General features: G+C 43.4%; 1 protein-coding gene across 2 annotated transcripts in view; it reads left to right on the forward strand.

Annotated features, from left to right (window-relative positions):
- The window catches only part of LOC113150207 (tetratricopeptide repeat protein 28), a 151,939-nt gene that overhangs the window by 107,119 nt on the left and 17,488 nt on the right, over window positions 1–27,332 (forward strand). For both annotated transcript variants that reach the window (XM_026342610.1, XM_026342611.1), the window contains 5 exons: window positions 11,555–12,062; window positions 20,077–20,873; window positions 20,997–21,541; window positions 22,803–23,326; window positions 26,839–26,948. In XM_026342610.1, coding sequence (XP_026198395.1) covers window positions 11,555–12,062; window positions 20,077–20,873; window positions 20,997–21,541; window positions 22,803–23,326; window positions 26,839–26,948 — 2,484 coding nt within the window. The remainder of the gene's footprint in view (window positions 1–11,554; window positions 12,063–20,076; window positions 20,874–20,996; window positions 21,542–22,802; window positions 23,327–26,838; window positions 26,949–27,332) is intronic.

A 27,332-nucleotide genomic window follows, 5' to 3' on the forward strand; every position in this document is an offset into this window, starting at 1 on the left:
CAAATTTGGGCTTTAGGGTATGTTGTCGGTGCAGTAGCAGTAGTCTTACAGACCACATGTGCTCCGACGGCTTCTCTCTTTTATGCATTACTGCAATTTCAGTAAAAGTTACCACTATTCAACATCTATTAGCTCCAACTCTGACATGATCCACTCAGTTTCATTCAACATTATTTGTAGAATGTAATAAAACCCCCCAAAAAAACACAGAGTTGAAGGAGCTTAAAACGGCGGTGTAGAAATCCTACAGTCGTCTAGCGATTGGGTGGTTGTAATTACAGTGCGTTCAGATACCCCAGTGCACAAGTACAGTAAAAATGCTCACAACAGCGTAATTTTGTACAGTGCTGAAGCATAAATCAAGCTTAATGCAATATACGGGAACTGTTATGTAAAAAGTCATATTTAGTCTCAAGCGCACATACTGTAGCAGTGTGTCCATTCTATTACTCATACTTTTGCTAGGCTCTGGTTACAGTCCACCTTAGTTTAGGCCTAAGCCATTCGTTGCTGCAGATGTGGGATGACTCATGTAATAGTTGTTGGTGTTGGCTCAGCTGTACTTATAGCCCCCTCCTCCTTTCTCATTTCCACCCCTTTCCCTGCTCCCTTTTTCTTAGGTCCTCTGAACTCGTCTGCTCGCCTTTCTTAAGCGGCAGTTAAGCGCATGTTATGTCTGTGAAGCCTGCATCCTGTCACTTAATGGCAGTGAAAAGGTGGTCTGGGATTGCTCCGTCACTCCAGTGTGAAGAGGACAATCTAACACAGACAGAAATCCACTTTGTTTGAAGCCACGCTGGTGTTTTTTCTATCATTCTTGCTGTTGACTGGTGGGAGTAGAACTCAATTGGTGCTTATGTGTCTGCTTTGAGTCAGCTGACACTGTTCAGCTATTGCTTAGCGTACAAAGTTTCCCACACCTGGAGCACCTTCTGTAAGCTTCAGCTTATCCTGGGGAGAGTTTAGCGGAGCCAAATATTCTTCCTACGTTGGCAAATCCCCCCTTCTTACATTGCGTGACCTGAAGACAACCGGCATTCCAGAAAACTCATGCCTCCAAATTCCAACGCAGACCCTGCAGAGTGTTTGGTAAACATATCCCCCTTCTCTGCTTCCTCTCTCTTTCTAGCTCTGCCTCCTTTTTTCCTCAGTGCATCTTTCTCCATTAAGATATGTTCCTCTGAAGGCTTTTGTTAAAGTAGCAGAGACATGTGTGTGTTTGTATGTTGGGTTGTAAAGCCGTTCTAAGTAAATTTGCGTCATTGGATGGCCCAGCTGAGATGTCAGCTTAATTTGTGGCTGAAGGGCTTGAACAGAAACCATTCACCCTTCCACTCTGGCTTCTATTCTGCCAGAGGCAAGAGATACAATCAGGGCCCCTGCTAGCAACTATTTACCCTCCCTGTCAATCAGAGCCCTGTGGCGTGTGCTCACAGCTGGAGGCATCACTGGCAGGTGGCCCAGTATCTCCCGGAAAACATGGGATTATTTCCTGATCGTCTCTTCCTGTCTCAGCCGCACCACGCCCTGCTCCATACAACCTGAAACACATCGGATCTCTCATCTGTCGTCATTGTTATCTATGCTTTGGTAGTCCAAATGAATGCCGCCAGTGCAGTTCTACTATACTGTTTGGTACATTTTGGATTTAAGGACACTAATTAGACAACTCTGGTTTTGATCCTCCTGCTTTTACACACAAAGACACACATACGTTCAAAGGGACACAGTAGCCCCAGGAGACGTGTGTGTGTTGCATGCGACATGGAAAGGAATGTTCCTGGGATTTGGTTTTCATCACGAGGCACTAAGAGAGCTTACCATCCCCATGGCCTCAAATCTCTGTCGCAGAAGGGGTTGGTGTGTCCATACATGTGCTTTGGAGCATGTGTGTATGTGTGCACATGTGCATAATGTGTACATGAATGTGATAATACAGGCCAGTAGTAAGATCCTCTTTTCAGTCTTTATCAGGCAGACCAGGTCTGTCTGCCTGTGGCTAAAGCAAAGGAGCCAGTGGTGCTGAAAGCATGGGGTTAGTCTGGTGTCACTTGGAAGAGACAGTCGATGGAGCATTGAGGTGCGTAGGTCCTCTGGAGAGACAGCATCGTCTTTTGATCCCACAGAGTGTTGGTGTTGATGCTGTGTTCTGCAGGCTTCCTAGGCCACAGTAGCCACTCTCACCAGGCTTGTAATTACATTTAGGGAATAAAAGCACAGAGGGAGGAAAGGATTTAAATGGTTTGTGTGCTGGGTTTGGAGGTAGCACGAGGTCCTTTTGCACGCTCAGCTGTCATCGTGGATGGATTCACTCCATACTTCAGAGCATGATGACAAGAGTCAGAAAAAGCATGTTTGAGTTGGCTATTTAACGTACAACTGAGAGATGGGAGGGTTTTTAGGGATCTTACAGATGACATTAACATTAATACATCCATTCATTATCCCAAGCACTATTCCCTAAAAGGGACAAGGGAGTACCATTCACAACACCTCTTCACAACACCTACGGGCAACTAAGAGTTACCAGTTAACCCAACGGCATCTCTTTGGACTGTGGGAAGAAGCCGGAGTACCTGGAGAAAACCCACAGAGGCACGAGGATGCAACAATATGCAAGCTCCACACAAAAGGCACCTGGAAAAATGTGCCAGGTGCGCACACACGCATCGGTGCAGAACTCCGCTGTGTGCTATACAGAGAGCAGAGGAGAAATGATATGCTGTTGTGTAAATAAAATAAATAAAAGAACAAACATTAAACAAATTATATTGTGATCTGGTGCTATATAGAAAATAAAGTTAAATAAAATTAACTTCACCTTCAAGTGTGAGTGGGGGGTTCTGTCTTGCCCACTTGAAGCGGAATAGCTGACCATGTAGCTTCTTGAAACAAATCCGTGGCTCCTTGTAGCTGCTAGACGGTGTCTCTTCACCTTGTTGATGAAAAGAGTACAAAGGTTGTCCTGGGTGTCTCTGACCAGACAAACCATTCATTTATCCAGTTCACTGACAAGAGAACAATTGTTTCTAACTCATAATTAAAGCAACAGCACAGAGACTTGAGCCTTTTGGCCTGTGGCAGTCACCAGTTTATTATGTTAAGAGGAGACGACAGAGGTTAGAATAGTTCATGTTGAAGATGTGTAGTGTTTTTCACTAATCCAGACTACACACACCCACACCCACCCACACACACACATACACACACTGATTACCCATATATCTGGACATTTGAGACATATATTTAGATATTAAAAGAAATAACTGATTAAAGTGACACAGGTAGATGGTGCATCCTCTTTCTAATTATCTAATTATCATTCGTAGCCCATTTTCATAGCACACTGATGTGAAACGCCTTTTAAAACAGAATGAAGCCTTGCATCCTTGTATTTCACAGAAATCTGATGTGGTCTAAACCCATTAGGCATGAGTGACTAGTGCTGCAGATGGGTCAGAGGAGAGCGGCACAAAAGCTCCGTCTCCCCTCAGAACTGTAAGGTGCTGAGAGTGTGGACATTTGGTTGTCACTCTTCATTTCTTCTATTGTGTCGGGCTGCTCCAGGCAGCAGCTCTGGCTAGCTCATATTGATCTGGGTTCTCAGACTTTAACCTGCATTCCCTTATCTCACCTCTCCTCTCCTTTTCTCTTCTCTCCTCTCCAATGCCACCTAACAAATGGAATTTTTTGTATCCCATTGAAAAGGGTTGGACTATGCAGTCCTATATTTCAGGCCTGATTTGTCCCACTGTGTGAGTTGACAGGGACAGTTCCTCCCATCCCCAGGCCTCCAAAATGCCCTTGAATAACCCCCGACTCCTGCGTCCTTGGACTGACTGCCCGGCTTCCTGCTGAATGCTTGCAGATGCGAGTGGGGGCCTGCAAGCTACGCTATATTTGGCACTGTGTCCTCAGACCCAGCAGTAAGCCATAACAACAGCTAATTAGCTTTTAATGGATAGAGTTTGAAAATGACGTATCATCAGATGTGAATCCTTTTTAACCTAACTTTAGACTCTTGGTGTGTTCCTTATTCCATTTCCGTACATTTTGGTTGTCTACTCTTTTTTTTTTTTTTTGATAGCATGATTGATATGAGTACAGTCACATTAAGCATTCGGTCACCTCAGCTCCTACTGCAGTAACTCCTGTTTGCATTTAAACATAGAGTTATCCACTCCTTGCTTCATGCCTAGCTTGAGGGTTTGCAAAGTGGCAAAAAACCTTGATGTTCACCTCAAACCCCTCTTGGAAAGACTTTCAAACACCACTGTGATTTCACCTTCTGTCACCACAAGGTCTCTCAAGAATTGATTCCCTGTACCAGCAGGCATCACACAGTTGTGCCCGTGGAGATTTGACTTTAGTACAGGAATAAACAGCAGCCCCATGCAGCCCTTCAAGGCTTTGCTCTGATTTAGAGTACATTAAGATTCATTCACAATGCCCTGTTTCCCGTGTGTCACCTCTTCAATTTCCTCCTGAACCAGACTTTAGATTCATATGCTTGTATCAGAAAGGAGTAGGGCTGCTTTTGCATTTGATCTATGCTGACATGCTGTCACAGGAGACAGGCACTGGGACTGAGGTAGACGCTTCAGCTCAATAACTGTGCCGCCCTTCCCCTTTTTTCCTCACTTAACATTTGGCCCATTCTCTAAACCTTGTTTTGTCTAGTGTATTGTCAGAGAGAGGGAGCCTGTAATATCAAAACCCCACGCCACTTGAAGGGAACAGTCAAATTTTCCACTAGCACCAATGGAGACTGTCAGATCCAATTTTGCTCTGTGCCTCTTGTGATTCCTCCTCTCGTCTGCCTGTTTGCCCCCACGCTGCACAATATAACCTCAAACAAATACAAAGGCAAATACTAGAGCACACTGATGCCTAGTGTAAATGCACAAATATGCACAAATGCAAAGATGTGGCCACACACAGAAACACACACACATACAGAACCCTCAAAGCTCTGGCGTAGATATATTTGTATATTACGCACTAGCTGTACTATGGCCTGTCTGTATCATTAGTTCACTATCATGTGATGCTTCATGGGAGTTTATTGCTGCTTCCTGTGTACAGTATGCGTGTGGGCATGTCTTTATAACCTTGTGTGGACAAATTTCCTTCAAACACTATTCTTGTGAAGGCATTTTCGCAGGTCCTCACAACTTATCTCACAATAGTGAGACAAGTGTGTGTGTGTGTGTGTGTGTGTGTGTGTGTGTGAGTGTGTGAGAGACACAATTAAAGCAGGGGACAGTCTGACAGGCAGCGTGGCAGTTGTCACGAGTGCCCTAACCCATTGCTTGACCTTCAATGACAATCAATCCTTTGTAAACATGTCCTGTGAAGGCTAAAGGAATTATCAAGCTACTGGCCCTCTGGCATCATTTATCTGCAAGCTGGAGGTCCCATAGGTCCTAGAGAAACAAGTAGCTCATCACTGTTAATAGATCAGATAAGCTCTGATGATTGATTATTGGTTAACAGCCATCCTGCCTTATGTTCACAGTATTTGTTTTCTTTTGAAACAGATTTTATTTCATAAGTAGCCATTCCAAAATAGGGTATAGTTGGGAATACCACCTGCAAAGAGTTATTACTTTAATGAATATTATTTGAAAACTTGGAAAAGTACAGAGAAAGGGGGGGGCTTTCATTTGGCTCCGAAGGAAGAAAAGTTGAATTCATCTTGGCCTGTGAAGGGCTTATCAGGCACAGCGGACTACTGTATCCTTCTGTGTGTGTGTGCGTGCGTGTGTGTGTGTGTGTGTGTGCGTGCGTGTGTGTGTGTGTGTGTGTGTGTGTCCATTTATGCTAGCGAGTGTGTGTATGAAAGAGAGCAATCAGGCACAGCTGTACCTGCCTTCGCTTGGCAGAGCACAGCATTTGCCTGCTCAAAAAAGCAGAAGGTTTTGATATGGCAGAGAGGCAGTCATTTGGCTCATCTAATGGTGGCTCCCATAGGATCCATATCTGTGTGCAAACACAGAGTGAGGGGAGAGAATGGAGTATACACCCATAAAACCAGCTGAATATTTTACTGTATCTATCCCCACCCCCAGCCTTAATACTGACATGCCTCCTCTGTACCCCCTCCTTTTCTCTCTCTTATGCACAGATGCACATACAGCTTTTTTTTTTTTCTTTCCCCTCACATGAACACAGAGACAAGAACATGCAGCGTTAGAAAACATCGTTCAGGATTCTTTGAAAGCATCCCTCACTGGTCTGTCCCATCTTCGAGTTTATTACAGTTGAGATGTTTCCTTTTTTTGTCAAAAAGCATCTCGGCAGGTGAATTCAGATCTAAAGACATTCTTCGCCCTGGGGATGTCTCCGCTATTCTCTTCTCTCATCCTTCAAACACAGTCTCTCCTCTAGCCTTTTATCTGCCCCACTCCTCCCACTCTGCTCTCCCCCGCACCCCCCCGTCTCCCTCCGGTGTTCGGGTTCTGTTCCCTGCCAGCCAGCTCCTGTTGCTGCCTGAGCCCAGCTCGTTAAGGGAAACACTGGTGCATGGTCGTCCTCACCTTCCCTCTGCGCTGCCTTTTAATTAGACAGCTGTTTGAGTGTGCATGCGTGTGCGCTGAAATACACCGATGTAGTGTGTGTTTGTGTTTGTGGGATTGTATGGAGCGTTTTTACTCCTCTTTTTGAAGTGATTGGTGTCATAGCGGCTTGTTTATGTCTCTGATGTTCAACCCAGGCATTAAATAACAGTATTCGCTCAATACACCGTGTGTGTACAGTAGCTTTTGGAATCAAAAATGAATTTGTTTTTTTTTTTAGCACTGATACAGTTGATTAATGAAATAGAAAAAAATAATTAACTGATTAAATCTTTGATGAACTGTTTTGCATTTTTCGCATTTTTTGACTATTTTATTGACTAAATAGTTAAAAAACAAATTATAAAAAAATTAATTTATTTATTTGATTACGCTTGTTGTAGTTGATTGAATATTTGTACTGAAATGTTCGTGAGGTTTTTTTGGTCCCAGTAATATTTGAATATTTCCTAAGATTAATAAAGACAGAAATGTCCAGCTTCTGAAAACTCTGTTCATTTGTGAACTTCATACTTGACTGGGGCTCCATTAGCCCAAATTACATGCATCAGTGCAGCGTGGCATGGTCAGTTGAGGTGGCTGGCCAATGAAGCACAGTAATAAAATGGTGCTACGCCCTGCTAGTAAAGGAAATCAGCATCTGCATAAACCACCACTGACTGTGGAAACCTCACTCTGGACTTCAGGCATGGTTTCTGTGCCTCTCCACTCTTCCTGTTGCTTGTTTACCTTTCCTACATTCCCTACCTTTCAGTCAACCTTTCATGAATAATCTTTATTACAGCCCTTTCACTGATTCTGTGCTTTACTCTCCTTGAGGACAGATAACTATCTTCTGGAAAACTGTCAAGTCAACAGTATTCCCCATGATTGTGGTTGTGTATCCTAAACTAGACAGAGGGTAGTATAGTATTTATACTGTATGAATAGTAGGTGTGAACTGTAATATTCAGATGTTGAGATATGTCGTTTGTTTGTTCATTTTAACTAAATGTAAGATACCATTAATAATTAAACCTTAATTGCACTATTAAAATGTGGAAATCTAAAGGTCACCCATCGTACTTACAACAGGGGAAGTCACATTTCTGTGTGTGTATTTGGAACAGTGACAGTGCAGTGAGTATGAATGAACATGTTGCCCTGCATCATGTGTCCCCCCTCCCTGGATCGAAGCTCTAGATATTCGCTGGCTAATAGAATCAAAGCTCTGGAGCCCAAGCTCGGTATTGGGACTACCCTAATGAATAGTAATGTATTCTAATTATAATTTAAATTTAGCAATATTTATTTAACATACTGGGTTTCAAACCTTTATGATCTATAAGCTGCAATCATCAAAATCCATTTTTTAATTTAAAATATAGTATAAAAATTGTTGAGATGCACGTGCACAGAGTTTGATCTTATCCTTGTTTGGACATATCTAAATTTCAACAATGGTATTCAATATAAGGAAACCTAAGAGTGTACTTTTTAAATTCCAGGCTGATAGCCTAACAAGTGTGTTAGTACAGTGAAAGACACTGTACTAACACCAGCTCTGTGGTAATGGAATCAAACATGTTCTTCATCCCCTTTTGTAAGGAGAGGGGGACTCCTCTCTTTCTCCATATAATCCCATTAACAGCACTTTACTGAAATAGTGGCTGCCCTGTTCTCCGACAGGACATAGCATTAGGACACAGGGCAAACCTTGGGCTCTTTAACATCTTATAGCTTTCTGCCTCTCACTCTGTTTCATGCTTCCTCATCTCTAATATCTGTTTTATCTTTCTCGACCAGTGACAGAAATGCAGTGTATTCTGATGCCTGGAATGATCTTACTTCAGTTTTACTTCAGTGACCCTGTAATATGCATATTTCTGTGTATTTTTTATGAAAACATTGCGTGTTGCCAAGTAGTAGGCACATCTGTTAGAGATCACCAAGGTTTAGCTGTCTAGGTCAAATGCATAACACAGTGTCAGTTGAGAAGTGTAGCTCTAGGTAAATATAACTAACAAGTACAGTTGAAGGGGCAATAGACAGGAATGTTTTTCTAACAAGTAGTTGATGTCACAGAAGTGGATACTTGTTCGTATGCTTGTCCATTTCTTTGTTTTCCTATTCCTACCTGCTCATAAATAGACTTTGCACACTTGTACTTTGAGCATAGTTGTGGTATCATCTTTTGTTTTTGATTTTTTTTTTTCCAGTCCCGGTGATTTACATCATGATGATGACCACGTTTGTCTAATAAGCTTTGCCAGTCTGTGATGATAGCTTTGGTTGTTTGGGACTATATCAAACCTCCTAGTCCCAAGTGAAATAAGAAGGATTTTCAAAGGCATGTTCACATAGCTGCAAGGTGAGGCGTAACTTCATAGCTCAAAGCTGCAGGGAGGTAGTGGGCAGCACTCTGCTGTGTTCAGGGAAAGGAATAAGACACACACCAGGCGTACAGAGTCACAAAACTTGGATACCACCATGGCCAGCCATCAAGAACAGTTCTGTTGCATGACATAAGGGGCTAATTATGCTAAGTACAATACATTACCTCTAGCATGTGCTGTGAAACCCATATCTCTAATGTGCTGCAGAATATAAACATACTTAGTGGAGAAGGCTGACAGAGGAGAATCAGCAAGGAATCTTAAACCACTGTCCACGTAGGAGGAAAGAAATGGAATAATGTTGTGGAGCCAAGAATCTCTGATTAACATGTCATCTTAGCCCTCCCCTGATGCCTCCCTTCTCCTTTTCTCCTCTCTCCTAGGCAGAACTAGTTTACCTTTCATTAGGAGACCCGTGGTGCAAAATGTGTTTGCAGATAAGGGCTAACAGTTTATCAACAGTTTATAAAGGACGGCGTTAGGATTAATCAAATCAGCACACATCCGGAGAAGTGCTGGACTCTGTAAACACAATCAGATCAGACTCTAGAGATGGATTGAGAGAGATGGGGGTGGGGGTGAGGGTGGGTGACTCAGAACAAGGAGGGAGGACCGATAAATGCAGGAAAGAAATGGAATCAAATTAGAATGAAGTCGATTTGGCAGAAATTATGTATTTCGGGCAATTATTTCTTGCACAGACGGGAAGTTATTTCGCGATACTGCTTGGGAGTCAAAATGAGCAATGGCGGGAGAGGGCTGCAGTCAGAAGTGAGTGAGATATGGTCCTTAGTGTCTATCCCTGAGCCAAACACAGTGCATCCTCTGTGACTGGCAAGGCTGGTTCCTCATTATCAGCCTATCTTGACTTCCATCTGAGGAGAAAATGCAGCGTTGCAGTCTCACTTTAGAGGGACACTGATCACAAGAGCTACTCATCTCAACTGGAGAAAGATTGCACTCCCCCCTCTCTCACTTTGTCTCTCCATGTCTCCCACTGCACTCAGTTGAAGGCAGACAGAGATGAGGAATCCTCTCTGTTTTCTGCTCAGAAAAGTGGAAGTTTGAGTCGGAGAGATGGAGGGAAGCTTCAAAAGGCACATGTAATTGAGCAGCCCTAGATAGGCTATCTGGGAACATGAAACAGCAACAGTTGTGACGGAGGGTAATTGCCTCCCTGGGCCTGTATAATGCCTTGTCGAGTCTTTAAACTTGAGCAAACTGCTGGAAGTCCTTATGTCAGCAGGTAATTGGTTCCAGGCATCAGCAGCTATGTGAAATAAAGGAAAGATAGGTAGGTGGGGTGTACGTTTAGAAAAAGAATGTATGAAAGATTCAAAGCAAAGTGTTTTTCTTTATAAGCATTCTGTTATATTGATTTTTTTCCCCCCCAAACGATGTGCTTTGCTTTTCATTTATTCATAGGAATTCGATAGTTTTATTATGTGGCACCGGAGCAAAGAAAAATATCTCCTTCTCTCTGTGGCCACATTTTTTAAAATTACATCTTGATGTAATTGTGGAATAATATCTATGTAAATTTTGAATTCAAGATGTTGGGGGTACAGTTTTGTAACACGCGTCTAGAAAAGGAAACAATCTTACAGCAGGAACTACATTGATTAGTTCGGCCTTTAACTGTAGCTGACATTTGATTCTGCTCCCAGGATGCATCAGGTCATCTCTGTTGCAGCGGTTCTGTGAGAGGCAAGACGGGCAGCACCGTGACCCTCGCTGTCAGGGTGTCTGTCCTCTCATCTGGCCTGGAGCCAACCCCCTTCCTGGCTAGAGGATGCTGAGGAAGGAGATGCTTTATTAGCTGGCCCTGCGTGATTAATTGAACATCTGTTCTCACAAAGACAGCTGACCCCAATTCCCAGCTGTTTACCCTCTTTATAAGCAGTTAATAAGTCTGCAGTGAATGTGTCACATAGGAGGTCAAGATTGCATTTTGTGAAACCACTCCGCACAAGTTCACAACTAAAACTCTCCTCTCCTTTTGTTGCAGTTGCAACTGTTGCTCTCTGTAGGTTTATTTTCACAGGTGGACGCTGCTTAATCAAATGGACAATAGAGTAGATTAGAACACATAGAACGTTGTACTCCTGTTTCCAGCTTGGCGACAGTCAGTTAGTTGGTTCCCCGTAGCTCTGGTCTGAAGCTAAAGCCCCTCTCCTCCCACCTTCCTGATTAGCAGTGTTTTTGTTCTGTTGGTGGTGGCACGCCATGACAAGTGATTGCAGTGGGCAAATTGACAGCTTTAGAACTAGCCCGCTGCTCTGTTGATTTGCATCACACTTTACCCCCTTCCATGCTTAGCAAAGACCGAATCAAATCAGGTTTTGTTTGTTGTTTGTTTTCTGGGCAGTGAGCTTCCTAACACATTTGGAAACTTAGATTTGGAGTTTTTCTTAACAATTTTCTCCATTTTCTCTAGTACTTCTGACTGAAGGGACATTGTGTGGGTAGTGAATCTGTGATGTGTTGATGGGGTGTGGATATAATTAATGGGCTATTTTAATCTTTTTTTCATTTGACTACAATTTATTACCTTGCTATTTTTCTCACTGTCTATCTTTGTCTCTGTCTCTCTATTCATAGGCTGCCTCAATGGCACTGAGCAGTTTGGGTCATGTATACACAGCCATAGGGGACTATCCAAACGCCCTAGCCAGCCACAAGCAGTGTGTCCTGCTGGCTAAACAGTCCAAGGATCAGCTGTCTGAGGCTCGAGAGTTGGGAAACATGGGGGCTGTGTACATTGCCATGGGAGACTTTGACAATGCTGTCCAATGCCATGAGCAGCACCTGGGCATTGCCAAGGCCCTGGAAAATAAACGAGAGGAAGCTCGGGCCTACAGCAATCTGGGCAGTGCCTACCACTACCACCGTAACTTTGACAAGGCCATGTCCTATCACACTCATGTTCTGGAGCTTGCCCAGGAGTTGGAGGAAAAGTCCATTGAGATGAGAGCCTACGCTGGACTTGGTCATGCTGCTCGCTGCATGCAGGACTTGGAGAGGGCCAAACAGTACCATGAACAGCAGCTTTCTATAGCGGAGGGTTTGAAGGACAGGGCCGCAGAGGGAAGGGCCTCCTCCAATCTGGGTATGTATGCAAAATACTAGAGACTTAGCTGTTTAATGGTAATAACATGGACAAAATTGATGTGATCCTGGTAGATAATTTATTCTCTATGGTAACATTCTAACATAGTGTGCTGAATAAGGGCACTAAAAGGAGGGTTTGCCCTGCTGCCTCACAGCTAGAAGCTACTTCAAATAAGGCAGTGAATCCAGGCCAGGCAGCAGGGGCTCGCAGCAAAATCACCAGTGTTAAATCAACACTGAGAGTGTTGAATTTGACCAAATGTAACACTCCCAGAGTTACATTCAACACTTTCTCTTTTAACTGAACTTTGGTGATTTTGCTGTGCTTTTCTGGGTGAAATTCACATGTTCTTGTGTGGGTTTCCTCTGGGTACTCTAGTTTCCTCTCACAGTCACAAAGATATGTGGTTGTTGTTAATGATTAACAGTTAACTGGCGACCTCTCCAGAGTGTACCCCACATTTTGATCTGATCAGTGACCGTTGATATGATTTTGATAATAGTGTTGTTCTAATGACTGATCATTGGGAATCCTCCAGAGTGCTTCTAACACACACTTAGTATTAACTCACTACATCAGCTGGAAATCCACTAACAGCATCTACAGTACCTAGTGTATGTACATCTTCCTTCGAGCTTCCTTTTGACCTTCGTAGTTGAAGACAATGAAGGTTATAGTGTCATTAGCACATATGATAAATCTGTTTTTTTAGAGATAAGGAAGCACCTGTTAGATAGCAAGAAATACCGCTGTCTGGAAGTAGTGTTTACTGACTGTTAACATGGGATTGTAAGTGTTATTTTATCTGCATTGGACCTAGCTTGCTGAAATAAGACAGCACAGTGGATATGACTGAATGTCTCTGTTTAGTACCAGTGCTGTCATAGGTTGAAATACAACAAATGTAAACTCCTGCTTGTCCTTTCATTGTTTGGGGAGTTTACAGTATGAGAGCTTTCACTGGGCTGCTGACTGCAGGAGTAGTTTTGCTACTACTAGACCAGAAGAATATAACTGAATAATCACAAGTTTATACAAAGTCGCTTTTAAAGACACTAATTATGACTTGCAATATCCAGCACAATGTATAAGACTAATGGGGTGCAGGGCCTTAACACATGAAGCAGGGTAGGAGATGATGGGTTGGAGTTAGAAAGAAAAGAATATTACAAAAATCTTTTAGTTTTTTAATAGCTAATCCCTCCACATTAATTTGCACTGGGCTCACTCTCACACAGTTTCAGTGGGAATCACATATATGATCAGTTCATTTTATTAATACTTAAAATGTAATTGTTATATGGATCCACTTTATAATTCTGTATTTTACAGAAAATCCTGCCAAAATGATTTTTAGCAATTATTAGTAAGGTAACCTTGTGGAGTCTGTTAATGCAGTGATGAAAGGAGCTTAGGGATAAAGGTGTTCCTTTATATGTTCAAGACTCTATCAGATATATGCTATGGGCAATTCTTCTGTATTTAGTCCAGTAATTACAACTCACGCTGGATGAGTTATGATAGCCATCAAGGCAGTAGTAAACTGGACTCTAATGGAAAACTAAGAGGCATAATAGTTCCTCCTAGATTAATTCTTTAACCAAATGTGGGAAAGTGTGCAGGCAGACAGTGGGGTTAATCAGCCAAACATAAATTGAAGTCGATCTTTGACCAGCCTAATGGTCCCATATATTGGGTTGCTCTTAGTTCCAACATACACTGGATTTTAAAAGTGAGCAGGTAGTCATACATTAGGGGCTGTAGTCTGACAGCACATTTATTTCTATCCGTAGCGTGATTACTATTACCACAACCAAAGCACTCTTATTTAATATTGGTTGCATCATTTTTTTTTCTCTCAGTCTATGAAAGAGTAATGATAGTGTAGTTGACACAGTGTCAAAGACCGCCAGCTGGTGACAGAGCATAAGCTAAATGTGTGGGTGGTAGCGAAGAAGCCTTTTTCTCCATGGAGACAACCTGGCCAAGCTGAACCATCGTGTAGATACAGTAACTCTTGACACCCAGGGAAGCTTACTTCCTGTCCTAACCCTGCCTGCTCTGTTAGGTGCTTCTTGTCTATCTTCTTTCCCTCCTGTTTTTTTTTTTTTTTTTTTTTACACTTTTTGAGGCCTCCATCTCTCACACTCTCCCCTCACCCCTACTGATTGTAATCTGCAGCTGTCAAGCTCCCAGTAATTGAAACTGACTTGATGAATCGCTTAATTACCTTTAATAGCTGATTCAAGAGGAGCTGAATAATGAAGATAACAGAGAATGAAGTGGAGGTTGTGAAGCATCAGTCTGTAATTGTTCCATTGTTGTTGTTTTGGTTAGCGACAGTGGGGCGTGCGTTGTTATTCCGTCATCGCCGCCCTCGAGCCTGCTTAGCGCACAAAGATAGGGGCGAAAACTAACTGGATGTTGTTACGGGCTTCAACAAATGCTGCCTTTATGCTGCGCAAAGACGGGAAGGATGATCGTGTGAAGATTAATGAGCAGCGATAAAAATAAAAAAAAACACTGTGCGAGAGATGGGAAGAAGAAGTTGCACAACGAGGAAAGAACAAACTTTTATTATGCCCTCCCAGCTTGTCATTAATGTTGCGTGTAGTGTGGGTGGAGCAGCAGCTGACATGGCTCTGAGGTACAGTTGTATAGAGAACGCCATGCTTTAATATCTAACCATGATGCCCAGCGGTACCAGCAGCCCTAGCTCAGCACACTCTGACCTATAAAGGATTTGAAAATGTTGCATTCCAGCCCCATTTATTATTCATTAATTGGCTAACTTACCCCCTAGTCAGCAATATTTAATATCAGAGAGAGGACTGAAGCAGTGGGTTCCCACGTAGTTCTGGGATTCATGAAACGGAATCTAAATTGTATTATTTTTCCTTGCATTTCACTTCAAAGAGACTGTAAATGAGTTTGTTTGGAAGCATTTGTGTCTTAGCCTGCCTTGTCTGTCTTGTTCCTGCTTTCTCGCTCTCTCAGTTCACACCTCCCTGTTTGACCATATGTCTCAAAGAAGTCACTCGAAGTGTCGACTCTGTCACTAAGAGGGGATGGAGGTAAAAGTCCTAATTAAGCATTTTTCCTCCTCTTTTTATCCAGCATCCCTGGGGAATGCTTCCTGCTGACGTTCACAAAAACAAAGCAACAGAGAGACAAAAACAAGAAGCAGGAAGTAGAGTTCATAAAACAGCACAGGATCCCACTGTACGCGCTGCGATGCTCTGTATTCAGATCCTGTCTCTGGTATCTATAAAACAGGACAGAACTTCTGTAGCGAATTAGTTTCTTTTATGATAAACTCCTTGTGCACTTGCAGCTTTTTTCCATTTAAGGCTCTTGTAAGAATGAGTACTAGAATCTACAGATCCAGAAAGTCAGTTGTGAAAATCTGCTTTGTCCAGATGTCTGACAGTAACGGTGTCACACTAGTTGGTTAAGTGTCACACTTTGTTGTCTGGTGTGTGGAAATGCATTAACACTGACCCTGAGAATGACGGCTCTTCAGCATCTGATACGAGAGTCATTGTGTTTGCTTAGCCGTTTAAGCAAATGGCATATAAATAGGCTAAACAGCCATATAATAGAAAGAGAAGGGAATATCCCTAACCATGAATGATTTTAGCACAGCTGTCATTGTTGTTATGATAGACGTGCATATTTAATGTGGCTTTCAGACTGACCACTGCAGAAACCAACACCAGACGGGGGCCTCACTTACCTGGAGCACTGAGACATGGAGATTGTTTTTGTTTTGTATCTCAGCCTTTGAAAACAGCAGCGGCTGTAGACAAATTATCAATCTGACAAGGAAAGCGAGCAGAAGAGTGCTGAATTTGCAGAGGAATTTAGTGAGCCTAATGGCCCAGACAGGATGAATGAAAGAACATGGTATAGAGGAAGACAGGACAAGAGCTGAGCAAATACATAAAAAGTGCATTTATCTGAGAGCAGCCATCTTTTTAACTCTCCACTAATGACCAAGTGCATACATTAAGTAAATATTAGCAGAACTGCAAAAGGAGAGAGGCGTAGGGAACAAGGGAGGTTGTGACGCTGCCAGTGTTTCTTTACTCTCCTGGAGAGAGCAAGCTGATCTTAGCTGCCTGGACCCAGATTTCTGTTTGTTGGAGAAGCAGCAGCAGACGCACCCTGCCTCCCCCCCGACGTGGCCCCATTCAATCTCCTGACAGAGGCTCATGCCAGAAACTGGACTAGAGGCTCTGTGAAACCGTGTGCTTACACTAAAGTTTAGCTCACTGTACGCAGTTATTATTCTACTCACTGCAGAGCTATTAAATGAAACAAAAGAGCTGTTCTTCTGCATTAGGCAACTGAAACTGCAACTGCAATGTTTTCAGCACATCTGCAAATTTAGCACGAAATGTGATCTGTTCCTGAACTGAGGTGATTGTGCAGTGCAAAAAAAAAAAAAGTTGAGAGTTGAGACATTGCTGGTGTAATCAGATATCATGCACATGGACAGTATAGCGACAGTTGGTTTAGTGTGTCGAAGGAGGGGCGGGGGTTAACGGGGCAGAGGAAAGCAGCAAGTACTGTGTATGTCCGCCTGTTTCTGTGACTACCTACTCATCATGCATACATTTATCCATATCTAGTGCTGCTTTATGTTTCTACCTTCATGCCCCACTGTCTGTCAGACTGTAGCAGACATCTGTATATTTCACCCAACATATTATAATATATAGGCCACTTATAGTAACCCACATACTATAGATTGGATGTAAAACCTTCTTTTTCTCTATGCTAAGTAACCAAGAGAGGATCCAAAGTAGCCTTGGAGTTGAAAAATTACAGATATACTATATTTATGTACATATTTATTGTTAATTATAGATTTACAAAAGTGCGTCTACTTTACTACCTGTAAAGTCCTAAGACCTAAATTAGAAATATATGATTGATTCTGCATTTTATACATTATAATTATGATTTCTTTCCATTAGATATATCTATTTCTGAATAAATACTCCTCAAATTATAAATTATAAAAGGTACTCTGGTGTATGAAAGCATATATGCTAGCTCTGGTAGAATAAGTATCATTTGAATACTTTTCAACTTGAATGAAATGTTCGTCAAAGACTTACTTCCCTATTCTTTATATTTTACATTTGCCAAGCCTCTTGAGTTGAGATTTGCATTAGCTCGGGTTTTTACTTCTCGTGCATGAGTGTAAATTATAGTTGACCTCACTCAAAAATATAAATAAGGGAACACACACAAGTGATGATTTGGAGCTCACGCTGGGCATCTCTCCTCTGTTCTTGGTATCATCTTGACCCACTGGCAGCAGCGCGAGAGTTGGTCAAATCCTCTTAGCTAAATGTAGGCAGCAGCGCTCTGGACCTCTGTAGCTCCTGGAAGAATGACACAGTGATTTACTCAAAACACAACACCATCCCTCATAGTCATCACTGCAGCATATCCCTCGGCGTACAACCAACTGTGTAATGAGAAGTGACAACACATTGCCGCGCTTTTAATGTCTTTGGTTATGGGGGGATGGATGGGGTCCTGTATGAAAGTATTTGAATGATTTTCTATATGTTTTATCCTGTTTTTTGCTCTGATTGTCTCAGACTATGTGCAAAAGAGCCATTTTGTATAAAATGTCATAGTCGAGTGCATTTAGTGGGTGCCACTGATTTACAATGTTGTTAAAACTTGAGGTTAAATTAAATCCCGAAACTACTTACAACTATAATGGGGTCATTTTGATTTACATAACATGCCCCACCCCAACCACTTCAGCTAGACCACCCCCCCCCCCCCAAACTAATTTGACTTTGTTGTGTTCCAGCAGTTTTTACCAGCATGTTTGGTGTGGTTTTATTTACTATCCTGTGGGATACTATTCCCAGGGGACTTTATAATCCCCTTACCATATAGGGGGCCTAGAAAATATTTCCTTGCTTCAAGTGTGGCTCCAGGCATAGCCTAAGGCTTATGGCAATTTTGGCTTCAAGTCCAGCCTCAAACCTAGCCATAAACCCCCAGCCCTGTGTCCCGGCTGTCTCCTTTACCCTCCGTCCATCAACCAGCCCCAGATCCATTTTTAGCCTGCAGCACAGAACATGTTTGCTGGTAATACATCAGTAGGCATTATATCCTCAGTAAGATCAGGCTCCGCTGGGGAAAGTATAACCTTGGGAGTGACTTTGTGGCTAGAGCTATCAGTGCACTTCCTACTAGCTGGCTGTGAATCTTAACGTGCTTCCACTCCGAGGGAAAGCTCCCAAGAAAGGAAAAGCAGAAGTGCCAAGGGAATCTTCAGATCCAAAAACCTCATCATCTACACCTCATTCCCTTATTTTGACTTATTTTGAAATAGCACTTTTACTACAGTTGTACTGTATTTAGTCGAAAGACACAGATACACACATTTTACTTATTTAAATTCTTCTATTATTTAATAATTATTTTTAATTTAATTTTTATTTCCATTTACTAATAACTACATTATCACTATAACTGTGTTAAACTAATAAATGATCAGTACATAAAGTGGTTACGACAGGCTACATTTTTACCAGAAAGAAGATTGTTGAAGCTGTTCTCCCCTGTAATCTGTACATAAATCAAACCCAACAATGCCTGAAAAATTGTACTTTTGTACTTAAATAAGTTTTAGATTGTGTACTTCGCACATCTAATTGTACTGAAGTAGTTTTTAGGCAAGTGCATGTACTCTGTGTACTCTGGATATACCAATTCCTCAGGTCAATGAGCTGATGAGGTCAGTTCAGTTTGTGCTACTAATCTAAGAACCAAAGCAAACAAAGCAAATCCTGTCTGATTTGCCACTAGGTTTCTACTGCATGGTCTGAAGGTGTTTGAGAAATTTCACCTATCTGCAGTAAAAATCATTGGATTTTTTTATGCATTTAATTTTCACACCCAATTCAGGCAGGTCTAGTATCACACTAATATTCTCATTTAGTCTTGATTTGGAGCAAAATATTGATGATGCACATTGCCGCAGTCTGAAAATGAATGTGTGAACACGGACCCTTCATGCAGTATTATTGATGGCATTTTGTGCTTGTTTTAATTAAAGCAGCATATTAATGCATTTCCACATCTACCGTATTACCTAGCCATCTGTTTAGTTTTGGTCCCACTGTTTATGTAGCCTGTGTTTAGGCCCATAATGTGGCGGGTCCCGGGTGAAATAAATGGGAAAACACACATGGGGGCAAGTAATCCCTGCAGCACCATCACATTCTCACCACAAGCCGCAGAGCCTCTCTCCGACTCTGGCCCCCACCCACTCTGGCTCCAGAACCGTTTCCATCCCTGGTGTCCCATCAGTGGCTGTACCCCGGTCCTGCTGGCCCATTCTAGTCGATGCTGATGCAGCAAAGCAGTGATGGCCAGGTTGTATAGTGGATAAAGGACTGAGTTATTTGCCTTGTAGACTGTCGTCTCTCACTTTAATATTATCAGCCAGATGCCTGGCTGTGGCGTGAAGCTATTATTTTTCAGAGGATGATATTTTATCAGAGATAATATGCTCAATGCACTGGGTTCCCCATTATTTATTGTTTCTCCATGCTTAGCTTGTTTTTCTAAAGTTGTTTGCTGAGCTTTCCATCAGCTCTTTATGCTCTCCCGCACTTTTACTTCCTGTCTTTTTCTCTTGCCCTCCCGTAAGTATTTCCAATGGAAAAGCTGTTGATTTTGGTAAAATCCCTCTAAGACACAATCATCAAAGACTGCTTAGACAATCAAAATATTCTATTTTGGTGTTATAATAACTCTGTTTGATTGCACTACATTTTAATGACTATAATTCTGTGGGAGAGTGTGTTGTGTAAGCAGAGAACAGATGGCCCAGAGAGCATATTTTAACAACCAAATGACTTGTTTTGTGCAAGGAAAGCTGACGAGGCACTTGAATTTTACTCAATTACAATTTTCCCCTGAATGGGTCTTTAACTTCATCCTCTTGCTCTCTCTCCGCTCTCCAAAGGCATCATCCACCAGATGAAGGGGGACTACGAGACTGCACTGAAACTGCACAAAACACACCTGGCCATCGCTCAGGAGCTGAATGACTATGCTGCTCAGGGCCGAGCCTATGGTAATATGGGTAATGCTTATAATGCCCTCGGAGCCTTTGACCAGGCTGTACGCTACCACCGCCAGGAGCTACAAATCTCCATGGAGGTGAATGACCGTGCCTCGCAGGCTTCCACCCATGGCAACCTTGCTGTGGCTTACCAAGCCCTGGGAGCGCATGACCGTGCTCTACAGCATTACCAGAACCACCTCAACATAGCTCGTGAACTCAGAGATGTCCAGAGTGAGGCGCGGGCTCTGGGCAACCTCGGCAACTTTCACTGCTCTCGAGGAGAGTTCCCTCAGGCCGTACCCTATTATGAGCAGTACCTCCGGCTGTCCCCTGACCTCCAAGACATGGAGAGTGAAGGGAAGGTTTGTCACAATCTGGGTTACGCCCACTACTGCCTGGGCAACTACCAGGATGCTGTCAAATACTATGAGCAGGATCTAGCCCTCGCCAAGGACCTTCATGACAAACTGAGTCAAGCCAAGGCATACTGTAACCTTGGTTTGGCATTCAAGGCCCTAGGAGACTTCACTAAAGCAGAGGAGTGTCAGAAATACCTGCTTTCACTGGCCCAGTCCCTGAACAATGCACAGGCTCGCTTCAGAGCTCTGGGAAATCTGGGAGACATATTTGTCTGTAAAAAGGACGTGGCTGGAGCCATTCAGTTTTATGAGCAGCAGCTGGCCTTAGCTCACCAGGTAAATGAACATGTATACTAGAACCTTTCATCATAAAAATAGGAAATGTCATGTGGAATTCAATTATGCCACCAGTCATACATGTCCCTCATGCTGCTCTTGCAAATTTCTTTCTTGTTTCAGGTAAAGGAGCGTAGGATGGAGGCCTGTGCCTATGCTGCCCTCGGGGCCACCTACAGACTTGTGCAGAAATATGACAAAGCTCTGGGCTACCATACCCAGGAGCTAGAGGTGTACCAAGAGCTGGGCGATGTGTCAGGAGAGTGCAAGGCTCATGGTCACCTGGCAGCTGTCTACATGGCCCTGGGGAAGTATGCCATGGCATTTAAGAGCTATGAAGAGCAACTGGAACTAGGTCGGAGGCTTAAGGATCCTGTTGTGGAGGCTCAGGTGTATGGGAACATGGGCATCACTAAAATGAATGTAGGTGTGATGGAGGAAGCTATTGGCTACCTGGAGCAGCAGCTGGCCACCTTACAGCAGCTGAGTGGCAATGAAGCAGTAATGGACAGGGGCAGGGCCTATGGAAACCTGGGAGACTGTTATGAGGCACTGGGAGACTTTGAGGAAGCCATCAAGTACTATGATCAGTATCTGTCGGTGGCCCAGAGCCTCAACCGCATGCAGGACCAGGAGAAAGCCTACAGAGGTTTAGGCAATGGACACAGGTGAGTCAGATATCATGCTTCTCGTTCTCAGTTTTGCATAGCCAGACGGATACGTTTCAGGCTGTGCATATTTCATCACTATCAGTTTCCATTAGCTTTTGCAGCAGCACATAATTGTATTGACAGGGTATTACGAGTAATCCTACTCATGTTATTTTTCTTTTTGCAATCACTATCAAGGACCACCATAGTTTAGAGACACGTGGTAGTGAGCAAGGCTTGGATGTGAGCCTGGTGCTTGTGGCCCTGGCCTTATCTGTATGCAAAGAGGCTTTGGCACACAGACGTCTGAAACGGGGGGAAGCACAGTTATTTCGAGGCAACCTCTTATAGCTTGCGTCTTTTCCTGCTTCTATTTCTCCTTATGCATCACAGAGCTGATGGCATCCTGTGAGACTGCACTGCAAAATAAAAAAACACGAAAAGGCTCGCTGAAATCCTCATTTCGGAAATGATTTTCTTCTCATTGTTCGTCATCAACATGGCATCACAGCACTCACACACAGCAGCATTAGCCATGCACAAGTTCAAAGGGGGATAATAGACATCAGACAGACCCTTCCCTTCTTCCACTAGCTCTTAGTCAAGCACATACGTTATCACACAACATTAATTTAGCTGAAAGCTTTTATTGTCTTCCTGCTCCATTTGAACCGGTATCTGGCCATTGTTGTTCTGCTTGAGAAGGTGAATGCATTTAGTTTGAAGTCTGAAGGTGAATGAAATGTTTACATAGGATGAATGCCACTCAACACATACACAAGAGGGAGCATTTGACAAATGACCCATCTCCTGTTAGGGTACGGTAAACAGCGTTACCCTTCTTAAACAGGCTACATTTAAAGTGTAATATTCATAATAATAACATTTCTTGTTTAACCTTCTAAACACACTCTACTCTGTCTAATACAGGAGCTATGACTGTGTTAAACATCCAGATCTGTATTTAGTTTACAGCAAAACTAAAATAGTGCGATGCTTGAAAGTGTTCCTGCAATGTGCACTCCCTGCTGCTTTCTGATAGTTTTCTGTTACAAAAAAACAGACATGTACCTTCCTAAATAAAAGATATAGCTTCTCCTAGTTAGGGAATTAAGCAAACTTTATTTTGAATATTGTGGGCTTCAAAGACATCTGCATTTGTTAAATTTGAACAGAAAATGCCAATTAGAGATCTTTTTTTGGTTGTCTTTAGGTTTTTATCTCACACATCTAATCTGCTTCACTCTGACACTCATTGGTTTTCTGTCTTCATTTACAGGGCTATGGGAAACCTGCAGCAGTCGCTGGTGTGCTTTGAGAAGCGATTAGTAGTGGCTCATGAGCTAGGGGAGTGTGGAGGCAAGGCTCAGGCCTATGGTGAACTGGGTGCACTCCACAGCCAACTGGGCAATTATGAGCAGGCCATCTCCTGTCTAGAGCGTCAGCTGGCCATTGCCCGTGACACCCAGGATAGGCTTCTGGAGGGTGATGCCAGCTGCGGTTTGGGTGCTGTATATCAAGCTATGGGAGAGTATGAGACAGCCCTGCGATGCCACCAAAGTGACCTGGAGATTGCAGAAGAAGCAGGCAGCCCCACGCGCCAGGCCCGCGCCTACGGCAACTTGGGCCTTACCTACGAGTCCCTTGGAAACTACGAGCGGGCGGTTGTGTTCCAGGAACAGCACCTAAGTGTAGCGGCGCAGACTAATGACTTGGCTGCCAAGACATTGGCCTATGGCAGCCTGGGGAGAACACACCATGCACTGCAAAACTACTCACAAGCTGTCATGTACCTGCAGGAAGGTGAGTGAGTCAGGGGGAACAGGAAAGAGGATTGCCTTTGTTGCCTGAGCTGATAGGCTTAGAGTTTGTGAATTCATGAATATGAAATTCAGAGCCTATTTGTTGCTAAGCCTGTGCCTCATTTTTATTAGTCAGTGTGCATGTGTGCGTGCAATTGTGTGTGTTTGGGCTTTTGTGCTTATGTGTTATAAGTGCACAGGGAATTTTGTGTGCGTATTATGCGTCTGTGTTGTCTTGTGTGCTGTATAGGTATACCAGCATTTGTGTGTGTATGTCTGTGCAAACCTATCAGGATGCACACCAAGGCATTTTTGCTGTTTACTGCGAGCTGTTCTTCACACCTCTATATCTACTTTTCTCAGAGGGTTCTTTGCAGTGAGCTGCCAAAGGATCTTTTCACACAGTGCCTGACACACTCCTGCCTCTCACGCTTCATTTGTCCCCTACAGATTATGGTGAAATAAAAACAGCTAGGCTCCTCAAAAATTCATTATGTCAGTGACAGTGCAGGAAGTGTTTGTCACAGAGGATGTGATAAGTGGAAGCATTCATTGATGTGAGCTGAATGTACATACCGTTAGCCCGGCCCATGCCCATTGATGGACCTCACGCTCAGGCACACCCACTGTGTTAAGACCGAAACCCAGTTTGAATCTGGGAAAATTGCAGCTTGTGTAAAGGGACAGTTGAATATTTCAACCTGCAGGGAGTAAATGCAAGAGAGCAGGAATACATCTCCCCTATCTCTTCTCTGCTCGCTTTATTTAGTTAGACTGGCCTGTGGTGACCCATACACTTTCTACATCCCTGCTTTTTGAGCTTTAATGGAAACAAAGGCGACCAGCTATTCAGTCTCAATTCTGTCCTCCTGTTGTCCCCTGGACTGTCCTTGCATTGTTCCTCAGTCTGGCTGTGAAAAAGAACAGTGCCTTCACTATCCTTGACAGCCAATTATTTCTGGCCAACCTACCCAGACCGAGAAGTTGGCAAGGTTTTTTTCTCTTCAGTTTTCCTTTTTTTCCTCCTCCTACTGCTAGTTTTTATTTATTTATTTATTTATTTTTAATACTTTATGCTGCTCTGCTTGTTTTTTGTTTTCATTTCCCGAATAAGATTAATCAGAAGGAGGGATAGAAAGGCAGCTTCAAAGTAGCGCAGATACTGTTACATATGACCTCCAACTCAGTGGGCATGCGTTTACACACTCACTGGCCTCTTTATTAGGTACACGTGTACAATCTAATGAAATGCAATGTAGGGAAGCTCCGCGGGGAACTCTACTTTTATATTTCTTGTTGAAAGATGTCAGAAAGGTGATAATTCTACAAAAAAAAAAAAAAGTTTAGCATCCAATTATGTCATAATTCATTAAATAAATACCAGTATTTAGCTCCCAACATAATGCACATGTCAGTACTGTCTTAGAACCAGTTCATATACTGTATGATATATATAAATATGTTTTGTTGTTGTATCTGTGCATCAGTAAATATATAGGTGCTAATGTTTTAGCCTCCTCTTTTGAGGGAAATAGTGGCCAAAACATTGGAAACTGAGAAACAACGCAATTGCACTAAAATGCATTAGATTTTACGCTCTTGTTCCAACGTATGTGCATGTTGTTTCTGCACGATGAGCTTGTATCTGAAGGCAGAGGTGCGTGGGCCTCAGGGGCTGCAGAGAATCTCTCACCCAGCTGTCAAGCAGCCTTTAAAGTGTTCTCTAGTTGCTCTTCAGGGTGCAGCCAGCCACGGCCACATCCTCATGTCAGCCACTGCTACGTGACTGTGCCTGCAGGGTGCACCAAAGGCACGCATAGTGACAGTGACAGACACTGAATGATACCGAGCGGTAGAACAGAGGGAATGAAAGAGATAGGAAGGAAAGGAGGGATAGAGAGAAAGGAAGAGGATGGCAGGCAAGCAGAGGGGAAAGACGGAGATCGGCATGAGTCATAATTCACATGTATTATTTCACTGTCAACTGGAGAATAAAGAAAACATAGAGTTGGTTGACATTCAGGCTTGATCATAAAGAACTATCACAGAGCAGCAGAAAGAAGGGCTTTTGTGTGTGCGGGTGTGTCTGTGTGTGTGCATGCAGATGAAAGGCTCAGAGCTGGAGTTGAGATGAGTGAGGGGTGAGGCTGTCAGAGAATGAAAAGGATAATTTAGATCTGTTTCCTCTCTCTTGCTCCAGTGCCTAATGAGCCCTAAGCAGTGCAGAGTCCCTGCAAGCAGTGCCACAACAGTCAAGATGAAACAGGTAGAGAGAGCAGAGGGGAACCAAAGACACAGACACAGAGATGAGAAAATGACTATGGGAGGAGAGAAGCACAGTAGATAGTACATGGGGGAAGAGGGCAGGCAGGCAGACAGAGGGAACGGTGTGTGGAGAGATAAGGAGAGAGGGGAGACTGTTGCAGGCTTCAAAGGCTGCCGGCTAGTGTAGCCATGGCAGAGCCATGAAGTCTATGGCTGCGTGGTGTGCTGGGTCTCGCAGAATAGGCCGGTTATTTTAGGTCACACTCTCTCTGTTCTTGGCTTATCTGGTCCAGCCACAGACAGTTTTCCAGGAATGCAGAGAAAAGCAGACTCTGACGAGTGTGGCTTGGACCATTTTGTTCTTTCTTTCACCAAAAGCATGTTTAGACCCCTCCATCACACGAGCAAGTGGAGGGGATAGACTTGCAAATTCAGAGCTGGTGTTAAGTGAGACTGTGCATTAGCACTAGGCTACTGCACAGAGCAGTCTGCTTGCTATGCATTTAGCACCTTGTGGGTGATATGTAGCCCAGCAGCTGTCATTTGTTTGTTTATTTATTTATTTATTTCGGTATTATTGTCCTCTGTGGAATGGCATTTTCATCTCAGTAATTGGGCAGAAGTGCTCGCCAGGCAGACTGAGGACACATGCAAAGATGTGACACGCACCTCGCTGCTTGAGGGATTGGAAGTGAAAAACAAACTGCGAGCGCGCCAGGTGATCTGACACAGGCACACGTTCTGAAAGCACACCTAGATACACATGCGCATGTGTGCGTGCACATTCAAACCACCACTGGTTTCACAAACAGCTCTGAAAGTCTCTCAGACAAAATGTCTTTGCTCTGGGAGTTTGCATACAGTCTATTATTAGCATATGAATGTTTTTGCAAATATTTGTAGACGTCTTCGTGATACTGTGTGACTTCTTTTATGCAAGCATTAAGCATGTGTTTGCGTTTGCTCAGCCAGTCGATTCGCAGCATTGATCACTTTGCAGTCCGATTAGTGCTGTTGCAGCTTCCCACTATGGCCGAAGTGTGTGAGTGTGGGTTTTGGTCTCAGTGTGAGTAGTATCTTACAACTGAGGCCAAATATCCAAACCTGTTCGCTGTCAGAACATCAGTACCACGCTATGCTTACATCTGTTACTCTGAAAGATACCTAACAGTCTGCCTGCTCTGAATAATTTTTACTCTCCTCTCACTCTCCTCTCTCATCTGCTCTCGTTGCCTCCCCTTCTGACAGGCCTGCGGCTTGCAGAGCAGCTGGCTCGGCGTGAAGACGAGGCGAAGATCCGCCATCGTCTGGGGCTCTCCCTGTGGGCCAGTGGGAATCTGGAGGAGGCTCAGCATCAGGTAAAGTTTCTCCTACCTTGACTCACCTTGACTCAATTCTAGTCTCCTTTCCTCTCCTTTCCTCTCCTCTCCTCTCCTCTCCTCTCCTCTCCTCTCCTCTCCTCTCCTCTCCTCTCCCTCTCCTCTCCTCTCCTCTCCTCTCCTCTCCTCTCCTCTCCTCCCATCCTGCATCTGGACTCTTTCCAGCAAACTCACCTTTTGTAGTTAAAATTGACCTCTAATAATCACATATCTGTTGGTTGGCTAAGATTACAAATGCGAGAAGGAAGTAGATGTCCAAAGACAGGGCATGTGGAATGTAAGTTTTCAGTAATGCCCTTACAGTGAAAGTGAGAGAACAACAGGGGAGGAGAAAGCAGAGGTGGCTAAGCAAACTAAGGTCTA

The sequence above is a fragment of the Anabas testudineus genome, chromosome 9, assembly GCF_900324465.2.
Source record: "Anabas testudineus chromosome 9, fAnaTes1.2, whole genome shotgun sequence".
NCBI classification, from domain to species: domain Eukaryota; kingdom Metazoa; phylum Chordata; class Actinopteri; order Anabantiformes; family Anabantidae; genus Anabas; species Anabas testudineus.